General features: G+C 51.6%; 1 protein-coding gene across 1 annotated transcript in view; it reads right to left on the bottom strand.

Annotated features, from left to right (window-relative positions):
* LOC144949121 (protein cornichon homolog 1-like) overlaps positions 1–12,851 on the bottom strand; it is a 131,016-nt gene that overhangs the window by 68,850 nt on the left and 49,315 nt on the right. Inside the window, exon 2 of the mRNA XM_078878976.1 lies at positions 3,294–3,362. Coding sequence (XP_078735102.1) covers positions 3,294–3,362 — 69 coding nt within the window. The remainder of the gene's footprint in view (positions 1–3,293; positions 3,363–12,851) is intronic.

Raw genomic sequence — 12,851 nt, 5'->3', positions numbered from 1 at the left:
CTGCAAAACGTCAAAAAGCAGTGGCATCTACATCTGCAGAACGTGAAGAATCAGTGGCATCTACATCTGCAGAACGTGAAGAAGCATTGGCATCTACATCTGCAGAACCTGAAGAACCAGTGGCATCTACATCTGCAGAACGTGAAGAAGCATTGGCATCTACATCTGCAGAACCTGAAGAATCAGTGGCATCTACATCTGCAGAACGTGAAGAAGCATTGGCATCTACATCTGCAGAACATGAAGAACCAGTGGCATCTACACCTGCAGAACGTGAAGAATCAGTGGCATCTACATCTGCAGAACGTGAAGAAGCATTGGCATCTACATCTGCAGAACCTGAAGAATCAGTCGCATCTACATCTGCAGAACGTGAAGAAGCATTGGCATCTACATCTGCAGAACATGAAGAACCAGTGGCATCTACATCTGCAGAACATGAAGAACCAGTGGCATCTACATCTGTAGAACATGAAGAACCAGTGGCATCTACATCTGCAGAACGTGAAGAACCAGTGGCATCTACATCTGCAGAACGTGAAGAATCAATGGCATCTACATCTGCAGAACGTGAAGAACCAGTGGCATCTACATCTGCAAAATGTGAAGAATCAGTGGCATCTACATCTGCAGAACCTGAAGAATCAGTGGCATCTACATCTGCAGAACGTGAAGAAGCATTGGCATCTACATCTGCAAAATGTGAAGAATCAGTGGCATCTACATCTGTAGAACATGAAGAACCAGTGGCATCTACATCTGCAAAATGTGAAGAATCAGTGGCATCTACATCTACAGAACGTAAAGAACCAGTGGCATCTACATCTGCAAAATGTGAAGAATCAGTGGCATCTACATCTACAGAACGTAAAGAACCAGTGGCATCTACATCTGCAGAATGTGAAGAATCAGTGGCATCTACATCTGCAGAACGTGAAAAATCTGTGGCATCTCCATCTGCAGAACCTGAAGAATCAGTGGCATCTACATCTGCAGAACGTGAAGAAGCATTGGCATCTACATCTGCAAAATGTGAAGAATCAGTGGCATCTACATCTGTAGAACATGAAGAACCAGTGGCATCTACATCTGCAAAATGTGAAGAATCAGTGGCATCTACATCTACAGAACGTAAAGAACCAGTGGCATCTACATCTGCAAAATGTGAAGAATCAGTGGCATCTACATCTACAGAACGTAAAGAACCAGTGGCATCTACATCTGCAGAATGTGAAGAATCAGTGGCATCTACATCTGCAGAACGTGAAAAATCTGTGGCATCTCCATCTGAAGAACGTGAAGAAGCAGTGCCATCTATATCTGCAGAACATGAAGAACCATTGGCATCTACATCTGCAGAAGATGAAGAACCAGCGGCATCTTCATCTACAGAACGTGAAGAACCAGTGGCATCAACATCTACAGGAGATTATAGAACATTTAAAGCCATTGCCCGTGTTTAGTGTACATGTCGTACAACATGTTTGCAATCGACAGGAGTAAAGTTGGACTTACGAACAAATCAACTTCGGAACAGGCCTCTGGAACCTAACTCGTTAGTAAGCAGAGGAGTGTCTGTACAAGAATTGTAAATGTTGTGGGTGGGATTTACTCTCCAACACACAACCTGTTTGTTGAACTAGTAACGAATTGGCACGTGTTGCTTACGTGACAAACCTTATCTAATTGTTTGTGTCGGGTGGTGGCGGGTTGAACGACACATCTATTATTTACGTGCGGGTGGTCTCTGAGCCCCCCCCCCCTTTCCATCATCCAAAACGGCACGCAATGTCTGTGGGCCAGGCATGCGAGATGATTCCAGACGGCCGCGTCTGGCTAAGAGGTCCGGCTAAGAGGTCTGGCTAAGAGGTCCGGCTAAGAGGTCTGGCTAAGAGGTCTGAATAATTCTAGATTTGAAGTTTTCGTGACTGCAAGGATTCATACTCTTAGTTTTTTCGGTAAAGTCACGTAGGTAAAAAAAATGAAAGAAAAATTAATAAAAATAAAAGAATAAAAAATAATAAAAATAATAAAATCATTATTATTTTTTATTATTTTATTTTTATTAATTTTAATTTCATTTTTTTACCTACGTGACTTTACCGAAAAAACCAAGAGTAGGTCTGAATAAGAGGATCAATCCAACCGTGCGCGCGTGGATTTGGCGAGAGCGTGGCACTTGGGGAGAGACGAGAGAGGAGACACAGCGAGACGAGGAGGGAGAGCGATAGGAGAGAGGAGAGAGAGTGGCTTCAGGCTGACAGCGAAAAGGAACTGGTTGGCTAGGTTGGCACCGGGAGTGGTGGGGGTAGGGGTGGTGATGCACGCAGATAACGAAGGCAGCGGCCTCCCACACATTGCCTCGCCTGCATTCATTGCCGGACACGGGTGAGCAGGTGAGTGAGGCAGAGCGGTTTTGTTCCCATACACGAACCCTGCAGGGAAAAACGGTGAACTGGGAGCCCAGAAAGCACTTTATTTCCCCAACCAGCGGTTACGCGAATGTGGGGGGGGGGGGGGGGGTGAGCTGGCAATTGCTGGGACGCCGTCTTTGCCTTCAGCGCAGCGAGCCGTGTTGAATTTTACAACCCCACCACCACCACCACCTCCCCCTTCGTTGCCCTTGGTACTGGGGGCAACTTGGCGTGGCGGAAAAATTTGAAACTTATCTCTCCGCCGGAATGAGTGTGCGCGATCTGCACCACCGCCGCCGCTGCTGCCGATAATCTCCCGGCGTGGGCTTAAATCTACGGGGACGAAGCTAAAGGGTAACGGAGAGAGCGTCGACGATGGCTCATTCACCCCCCACCCCACCCACCACCCCCGCGAGATTACAGAGAGAAGAGGCACAGCGCACGGAACGGAGTGGACACATTTTGTCTCACAATTTCAGCAACAGTCACCGTCGTAATCGTCATCATCGGCCGTGGTCTCTCCACTGCTGGATGAGGCACTATCCCCCAAGCTGCCACCACCGTGCCCCCTTATCAACCGTCTCGCAACGTGCAACGTTCCGTACTTCGAATTGTCACAGCTGGAATTATCGCCAAATTTAGTATGATGGGCGCATGGTTTTTTTTGTCGTTGCGTGCCGTACGGTGACCGGGCTCAGACCGCCAGCGGTGGCTATGCAGCCGCATGTGGCCTGAAGCGATCAGGAGGCAGCAGCGAGGTGTGGTGTGGATCACCGCACGAACGCTGTCGTCGCCACCGATGCGAGAAGGCGGCCCACTCGGAAGCAATGACGCCCAGCGGGCGCGTGTGGAAGGCGCCACGAACTGTGGCCCTCTCACCTGATTGGGGTTGCTCTCCGGATCCGTGGACGCGCAGAGATCTTTCTTGAGCTCGTCGAAGGCAATGATCTGCAACGGCAGCGACGTCACGAGCTCGTTAGGGCGGTCAATTACCCAGAGAGAGAGAGGGGGGATATGGAGTGGTGGGTGGGGGGGGGATTAGGAGGTGAGCGCGCGTGGTGAGTTTTCTGACTATCCACGCCAAAATGTAATGAAAGAATAGTGGCGCCGTTAGTCTGCCAGTAAGGGGGCGATAATCGCTGCTGTGTGGTCTAGCCTGGGGCACCCCCAGTGGCAGCTGTCTCCTGTACGGCACATGGTGACTCGGCACCTGGCCTGTGAGCAAAGCATACGAGGCGTGGGGGTTAGAGGTGACAACTTTGAAAAACCCTCCGCCAAATCTGTGGGGTAAAGGGGCCGTGGGATATCGCGTGGCTGTTTGTGTGCTTCGAGCCCAGCAATGCACCTTGAGTTCGATTCCTGGTCACGGCGTCTATGATCGAGTGGCGAGTGAGATCTGCACCACCCACCGACCCACCCACTCACTGATCCACCCACCCACCGTTCCACCCATCCACCCACCAGTCCACCGATCCACCCACCCAGCGACCCACCCACCCACCCACCGACTCACCGACCCACCCACCGATGCACCCACCCACCGACCCAACCACCCACCCATCCACCTACCCACCCACTGATCCACCGATCCACCAGCCGATCCAACCACCCACCCACCCATCCACCGGCCCACCCACCCACTGACCCACCCCGTTCACCAACCTGCACTGCCCAGTGCGGCGATGTATGGCCAAACACCCCCACCCCGTTCCGCCCGCCCGCACGACCGGAAGTGGATGCCCTTTCTGTGTCTTTCATCCAGCAGTGGATCGACAACCGGCGCCGCACGTATTGAATTACTATGGATAATAAAACACACGCGCGCGCGCACTCCGTGTGTGCGCGCGCGTGGTTCTTGTAACGTGGCACAATTCCTACGCTCGCATCATGAACGCAGGAATCAATTTTAATCGGTAAATCAATACGTGGTTACACGTCTAATCAACGGACACCGTTTGCACTCTCTCCGCCGTTGCAGTTATACATCACATTAGCAGGGCCCGACTGCTAGAGGAGGCCCGGACGGCTCACAGGGCAAGAGCACCCGCGACAGCACCCCTGAGAGCCCGGGGTTTAGGGGTTCGGATCCAAGTTCAGGTTGAGAATCTGAATATTTAGTTGTAACGGAGGAATCCGATGAGCTATACTTAGCTATTTTTTCACACATGTCCATTAAGTTGGAGCCGCCCGAGCACAGCGATTAAAACTGGGCTCTCACGTGCGGTGAATTGATGGTCCCAGCCTGGTCATCAGTGACTCACATGAAGACCAATAGACTCACATAGAGGCCAATAGACTCACATAGAGGTCAATAAACTCACGCAGAGACCCATAGACTCACAGAGAGACCAATAGATTCCCATAGAGGCCAATAGACTCACATAGAGGTCAATAGACTCACATAAAGGTAGATTCACGCAGACACCCATCGACTCACAGAGAGACCAATAGATTCACATAGACCCCCATAGACACACACAGCGACCAATAGACTCACATAGAGGTCAATGGACTCACATAGAGGTCAATAGACTCACATAGAGGCCAATAGACTCACGCAGAGACCCATAGACTCACAGAGAGACCCATAGACACACACAGTGACCAATAGACTCACAGAGAGACCAATAGATTCACATAGAGACCCATAGACACACACAGCGACCAATAGATTCACATTGAGGCTAATAGACTCACATAGAGGTCAATAGACTCACATAGAGGTCAATAGACTCACTTAGACACGCAAAAACACACACAGAGACCAATATACCCACACAGAGACCAAACCACTCACACAAAGACCAAAAACACACATACACACAGACCAATAAACTCACATAAAGACCCATATACTCACAGGGACCCATACTCTGATAGATTCAGTCGTGATTAAACCGGCTTCTCAATTGTAGTGAGTTTATGGTTTCAACCCAGTTACCAGTGACTCATGTAGATGACCATATATTCATACAGAGACCCATATACTCAAGTGTACAGAGGTGACGAACAAAATCCTAGATTTGAAATATCGGTTTAATAGTCTTGCGATAAACATTATCGCAAGACTATTAACCTGGTGGTCTCCCTGTTACAGGTTGAGTCACAAACCGCACCTCTCCATAACAAAGGCTCAGCCTTTGTTATGCAGTCTATTCTTAGTCTTAAGCCTCACCTTACCATATTGATAAAAGTATGCGGCCCTTGCAACACCACCTCCTCCAACCATTATATAAACGGAGTGGTGGCTTCTGCAATCTCTCATTTACTTGATACAGCTGTCGTGGCTGTGACGGTACCACCTGACGACGGAAGCTTGTGTTGCCTCCGAAACGTCGTGATTTTTATTTTATTTTACTTTTAAATGTTTTTTACCTACGTGACTTGGTTACATTTATCTCCTTGATTCTTTCGGTAAAGTCACGTAGAATGGAAATAATAAAATAATAAGAATTATTTTTTTATGTTTTATTTATTTTATTTTATTATTTCCATTCTACGTGACTTTACCGAAAGAACCAAGAAGATGAATCCCTGCAGTCACGAAAGCTTTAAATCGAAATGGTTACATTTAGCCGAGATTTGTAATACATTTAAATTGAATGTGTGCAGTACGTCGATTGGCTTAACCCCGGCTACACAATATTGTTATGAGCATTTTAAGCGGAACAAAAATGTGGTCCAAGATTTGACAAAGCGACGATGTGGAGACGTGAACGAGTCCTAGCCTGGGAAGTTGATCGAACGAACGCCGCGAGAGCTCCCCAAACGGTTTCGTCGTCTCGCCCTTCCAGACAAGGCCTGCCCCGGTCGGGGATAAACAACGGGCAGTGGACAACGAATGGAGGTATTCTGGGCCCTTGTTTCGTAAAGTCAATGATTAGGGTGCGTCGCGGTGGCGAGATGTTAACTACCTCGCCTGGTGTACAGGAGGTCGTGGGTTCGATCCCGACCCTGACGCCTGCTGTATATTTGGAGTTTGCGTTTCTCGGTCATCATCATCATCACGGTGGCTAGGAGATGTTAACTACCTCGCCGGATCTACAGGAGGTCGTGGGTTTTATCTCGACCCTGACGCCTACTGTATATTTGTAGTTTACATGGTGTCGAGATGTTAACTACCTCGCCTGGTATACAGGAGGGTCGTGGGTTTTATCCCGACCCTGACGCCTGCTGTATATTTAAAGTTTGAATGGTGTCGAGATGTTAACTACCTCGCCTGGTATACAAGAGAGTCGTGGGTTTATATCTCGACCCTGATGCCTGCTTTATATTTGGAGTTTTCCCGTTTTCTCACACTGTGGTCGTGTGAATGTTTCTCTGGGTCCTCCGGTTTTCCCCCTTCACGTTTAGAAACGTGCATTTAGAGTATTTGTCTGCGTTAGATTTCCACACAACGAGAAGCCACTTCGTCGAGGGAGCAATTGTGGCCAGGTCGCTTCTGAAAAAGAGCTACGTAACAGCTCAGTGGGCCTTGCCTGGTGAAATTAAAATTATTTAGTTTTAGTTTAGATCAGAGTGCACTCGGGGGGTCGTGGTTCGTGAGGTCAAAGGTCAGAGTGGGTTAGGGTCGTGGTTCGTGAAGTCAAAGTTCAGAGTGGGTTAGGGTCGTGGTTCGTGAAGTCAAAGGTCAGAGCGGGTTAGGGTCTTGGTTCGTGAAGTCAAAGGTCAGAGCGGGTAAGGGTCGTGGTTCGTGAGGTCAAAGTTCAGAGCAGGTTAGGGTCGTGGTTCGTGAGGTCAAAGTTCAGAGTGGGTTAGCGTCGTGGTTCATGAAGTCAAAGGTCAGAGTGGGTTAGGGTCGTGGTTCGTGAAGTCAAAGATCAGAGCGAGTTAGGGTCGTGGTTCGTGAGGTCAAAGATCAGAGTGGGTTAGGGTCGTGGTTCATGAGGTCAAAGTTCAGAGCAGGTTAGGGTCGTGGTTCGTGAGGTCAAAGTTCAGAGTGGGTTAGCGTCGTGGTTCATGAAGTCAAAGGTCAGAGTGGGTTAGGGTCGTGGTTCGTGAAGTCAAAGATCAGAGCGAGTTAGGGTCGTGGTTCGTGAGGTCAAAGATCAGAGTGGGTTAGGGTCGTGGTTCATGAGGTCAAAGATCAGAGCGGGTTAGGGTCGTGGTTCGTGAGGTCAAAGATCAGAGTGGGTTAGGGTCGTGGTTCATGAGGTCAAAGATCAGAGTGGGTTAGGGTCGTGGTTCGTGAAGTCAAAGATCAGAGTGGATTAGGGTCGTGGTTCGTGAGGTCAAAGGTCAGAGCGTCAAGTCAAAGCCACGGTTCAAATCCCAAGGTGAAAACCGGGCGTGACGCAGGGAAAATCCAAGGCGCGACCACGGGCGATAGCTCCCATGTACGAGTGTATGTTGAACTTCTGCACCGTACGTAGCCTACAGTGGAAAGAAAAATTGTTAGTCATTTATCCTAGAGAGCCACACTGAGCTGTAGGACTGTTTCTCAGGAGGGTCTTGCTGCTACTACATTGTAGGGTTTTGTTTACTTGTTGTTTATTTTTAGATGTCCTCAGCCAATTTAGCGACGAGTGTTAGTTTATCACGTGGGAGAAAACCGGAGCACCTGAGAAAAAAACCCCACGAGTGCGAGCGAGCGAGCGAGGGGGTGGTGGTGGGTGGGGTGGGGAGCAGGTGGAGTCCACACAGTTGCTGGCAACGTTGTTGCTGAGTCCACGATGTTGCTGAGTCCACGCTGTTGTTGCTGAGTCCACGTTGCTGATGAGTCCACGTTGTTGTTGAGTCCACGCTGTTGTTGCTGAGTCCACGCTGTTGTTGAGTCCACGCTGTTGTTGAGTCCACGCTGTTGTTGCTGAGTCCACGCTGTTGCTGAGTCCACGTTGTTGTTGAGTCCACGTTGCTGCTGAGTCCACGCTGTTGTTGAGTCCACGTTGTTGTTGAGTCCACGCTGTTGTTGAGTCCACGCTGTTGTTGCTGAGTCCACGCTGTTGTTGAGTCCACGTTGTTGTTGAGTCCAAGTTGTTGTTGAGTCCACGTTGCTGCTGAGTCCACGCTGTTGTTGAGTCCACGTTGTTGTTGAGTCCACGTTGTTGTTGAGTCCACGTTGTTGTTGAGTCCACGTTGCTGCTGAGTCCACGTTGTTGCTGAGTCCACGGTGTTGTTGAGTCCACGTTGTTGTTGAGTCCACGTTGTTGTTGAGTCCACGCTGTTGTTGAGTCCACGTTGTTGTTGAGTCCACGCTGTTGCTGAGTCCACGCTGTTGCTGAGTCCACGTTGTTGTTGAGTACACGTTGCTGCTGAGTCCACGCTGTTGTTGAGTCCACGTTGTTGTTGAGTCCACGCTGTTGTTGAGTCCACGTTGTTGTTGAGTCCACGCTGTTGCTGAGTCCACGCTGTTGCTGAGTCCACGTTGTTGTTGAGTACACGTTGCTGCTGAGTCCACGCTGTTGTTGAGTCCACGTTGCTGCTGAGTCCACGCTGTTGTTGAGTCCACGTTGCTGCTGAGTCCACGCTGTTGCTGAGTCCACGTTGTTGTTGAGTCCACGCTGTTGTTGAGTCCACGATGTTACCACTCGGCCTTCCCGTGGCACGTCCACGTGGTGCGCCTCATCCTCCTCCGCCAAGGGTGGCTCACAGACAGGCCACTTGCGTAGCCACCGCTGCCACCGCACGCCAAACACGCGAGGTGCCCCCCACCCCCCACCCCCCACCCCCCAGCCTCCACCCCCCCCCACCCCACCCGGCAGGGATATTGAATGAGAGGTGCCGTGTGAATTTGCCTGACGCATGATGAAGTGCGCATCAGCAATCGGCAGACCCCCCCCGGGTGCGCTGGTGTTGGGGGGAGGGGGCTGTCGTCAAACACGAGACGAAACCCACGCGCCAATCCGCCAGCGAGGGTCGCGCTCCAACGCTTTGCATAAAAGCCTCATTCCCTCCGAAGCAGCTCGCTTCGATACTCAGACTACTACGTCTCAATTTCGCGTCTCTCTCAACGCCCTCCCCTCCCCCGGCCTATTTGTTTCATGTAAGTCAGGCTCGAGAGAGAAGCGAGAAAGAAAGCGAGCTATCGGTGAGTGGTTTTAATCATCATCATCACCATCATCCTCGTCGTCTTCGTCGTCGTCACAGCTATCGTGGATTCGCTGCTGGATGGATGATTTGGGTGAGAAACGGAGGAGCTTCTGCCACGCCTGCGGTTCTCCCCCACCTGGGGATGTTACAATTCGAACCATACCGAGGTCAAAAGAAAAAAATGAAGCATCTGCTTCCAGTTTGGGTTTTTGTTCGCCGGTCCTCGGGTGATAAGGCGCCGTGCGAGTGAATTCATTTAGGAGCTGCGATGTGCTGGCAGTGGTTTAATCATCGGAGCTCGAGCGCGCAGAGACCAACCGACTCGCACAGAGAGACCCATTGACTCATACAGAGACCCATTGACTCACACAAAGGCCCATAGGCTCGCACAGAGAGAAATTGACTCACACAGAGACCCATTGACTCACACAGAGAACCCATTGACTCACACAGAGAGTCATAGGCTTGTACAGAGACCCATTGACTCACACAGTGACCCATAGGCTCGCGCAGAGACCAACCGACTCGCACAGAGAGACCAATTGACTCACACAGAGACCCATTGACTCGCACAGAGACCCATTGACTCACACAGAGACCCACATACTCGCACAAAGAGACCCATTGACTCGCACAAAGAGACCCATTGACTCACACAGAGAGTCATAGGCTTGTACAGAGACCCATAGACTCACACAGGGAGTCATAGGCTTGCACAGAGACCCATCGACTCACACAAAGACCCATTGGCTCGCACAGAGACCCATTGACTCACGCAGAGACTCATAGGCCCACACAGACACCGATCGACATACAAAGGGACCCATAGACTCACAAAGATACCCATAGACTCAAAAGGAGACCCATAGACTCACTCGCACCTCTGATTAGTACGGTTGGCTACGTACGTTGCGAAATAAGTTCAACATACATACATACATAGAGACCCATAGACTCACCCAGCGAACAACAGGCTCACACAGACACGCAGAAACATATCCAACAATCTAGATTTGAAGTTTTCGTGACTGCAAGAATCCATAATCTTTGGTTCTTTCGGTAAAGTCACGTAGGTGCAAAATAAAATAAATGTATTTTATTCATTATATCCAACAATAATAATTGATCAAGGCCATGCGATAACCTGGATATATTTGTGTCACGAGACCCTCCGTCGCCGGACGCAATCAAATGCAATTGTCACGCGCGCAACAGCGTGCCAACGAATTCACGTTTCACCTTCACCCGCCGGAAAGTCTAAGAGCCACTTGGCTCGCGTCCACGTGAAACAACCAAAGCAGGAGCGACGCACGCCGCTCGAAACCGCGCCGGGTTACACGTCACGCGGCGGATTGCGGGGAAGTTTGAAACGAAAAAGCGACTTCGCACGAGGCTCGGGCAGTGGAGAGGCACTTGCGGAGATGGAGTGTCGGCGGCTTTAAAGGGGAGAAAAATGCGGCCGGGTCGTTGTCACGTGTGCCCGCCCAGCCTCCAACCATCGATTACGGATCGTTATATTGACCGCTGCAAACCCGAGCGTTGGGAACATCTCACGAGAGCTGCCCTGCAGCTGCATGCGTTCGTGTTGATCATCAGGCGGCGATTCTCACCCCCCCCCCACGACACACGCCCACGCCACCCCCCCCCCCACCCAGTGTCTGCTCAACGGCGCTTGCCACTCGGCGCTCTCGTGCGCGCTCGATCTTGGCGGCGCGCCGACACGGAATCGACACGGAAGCTCCCTCGAGCACGTGGCGTGCGCTCGAGGGAGCTTCAGAGGAGGGGTCTCGAGTCGACCTAGGCGGGGGGAGGCCCAGGGACTGGTTCGGATCATCGTCGCCGGGGTTTGGTGCCGCGAGCGAGAATCGAACTTTGCGTCACTGCCGGGTTACGTAGTGCAGCTGGCTAACCGCTGCCCCACCGCTACCCCCCTGGCACACACTGACGGCTGCGTCTTGTTGAGAGACCGATGGGAGTGGATGAGTGTAGGGGAGAGTTTCGTCTGTCCCAGTTTAAAATCAAAACACACGGCGGCACGCCAGCGAATCGCGGGTTGAGAGTGTGAGTGGTCTCACAGAGCTGCTTACGACGTCGTCTTCGTCGTCGTCATCGTCGTCGTCATCATCGTCGTGTCTCCCGTCCCAACCCCAACGCGGGTCTTTCTCCAATAGTCTGCGCAGGCCACAGCTTCTGAATTGCCACCTTAAAGGAGCACATTGTCATGGTGGTGCTGCAGAGCAAATCGGGAGATGATCCACGCGGTTTGCTTCTCCTGACAAGCACATTGATCTAACCATCTGCCGAACCAGACTATGTCTACCCAACAGTGAGTGGTATGTCGTTATCATCATCATCAGCATAATTGTTATTGCAGAACCTGTAATCTTACTGCCATGGAAACAAAACGACACATCTCCCCGGGGACGGGAGATGTCTCACGCAACAATCCTGGGGAACAATCCGGGAAGGGTGGACACAGCTGTCCCCCGAGAGCCTGTCTGGTCAAGCAGCTGAGCTCACGGACAAAGATCCCACGTGTAGCCTTCACCGGCTTGTTAGGGCACAGTGCTGTTAGCGAGTGTGCGGCACGCAAAGCGGGTGGGTGGTCAGCACCACGCCCGGACCGCCTTCGTTTTCCCCAGTGGCGATGTTTACCCACCGCACCAGGTACTCGTTTGAGGCTGAGCTGACCTAGAGGGGAGGCCTAGGACTGGTTTTAGACAATCGTCACCGGTGTTGGGCCGTGAGCGAGAACGGAACTTCGCGTCGTTGCTGAACGCTGCTCGATCGCTCTGCCCAACACAAAGATAAAGATCCCCCGTGTAGCCTTCACAGACTGTAAGGGCAAGTGCTGTTAGCGAGCGCCTATGAAGGCCGGCACGGCACACGACGGGGTGGGTGGCCAACACCACGCCCGGCCAACACCACGCCCGGCCAACCAATACCAAAAACCGCGCCATTCGCCACTAAGTGGTGGTGACGTCACCACGGCGCCTGTGCCAGGACAGGTGCACTTTGAGGCCACGTGAAGTGTCGAAGGCACGCTGACAGGAGGTCTCGGGACAAGACCCAGCAGGTGCCATGGGTTGGCTGATTGAGATGACAGGTAGATGCACCAGCTGTAACCCCTACTGTGCCTACTTTAGCCGCCCGGCGCTCCGCTCGTTGTTGTGAGCATCGCTCCTCTGCCCTCCGTTGTTGCTGGAGGGCGACTGCCTCCAACTGCCCAGCAGCAGCAGCGTCCTTCACGAGCCTCCTCCATACGCCCGGCGAACACACACGCACACGCACGCACCGCTCCACACACCTTCCTTGACATATGCCCCTTTGCAAGCGTAGAGAGGTCACTGCCTGAAATAACTCCCCCACCCCACACCTCCCCCCCCATCCCAAATAACAACAACCACA

This window comes from Lampetra fluviatilis, chromosome 52, assembly GCF_964198595.1.
Source record: "Lampetra fluviatilis chromosome 52, kcLamFluv1.1, whole genome shotgun sequence".
NCBI classification, from domain to species: Eukaryota; Metazoa; Chordata; class Hyperoartia; order Petromyzontiformes; family Petromyzontidae; genus Lampetra; species Lampetra fluviatilis.
Note: the sequence above shows the minus strand (reverse complement) of the source record. Positions and strands in the feature narration are given on the sequence as shown.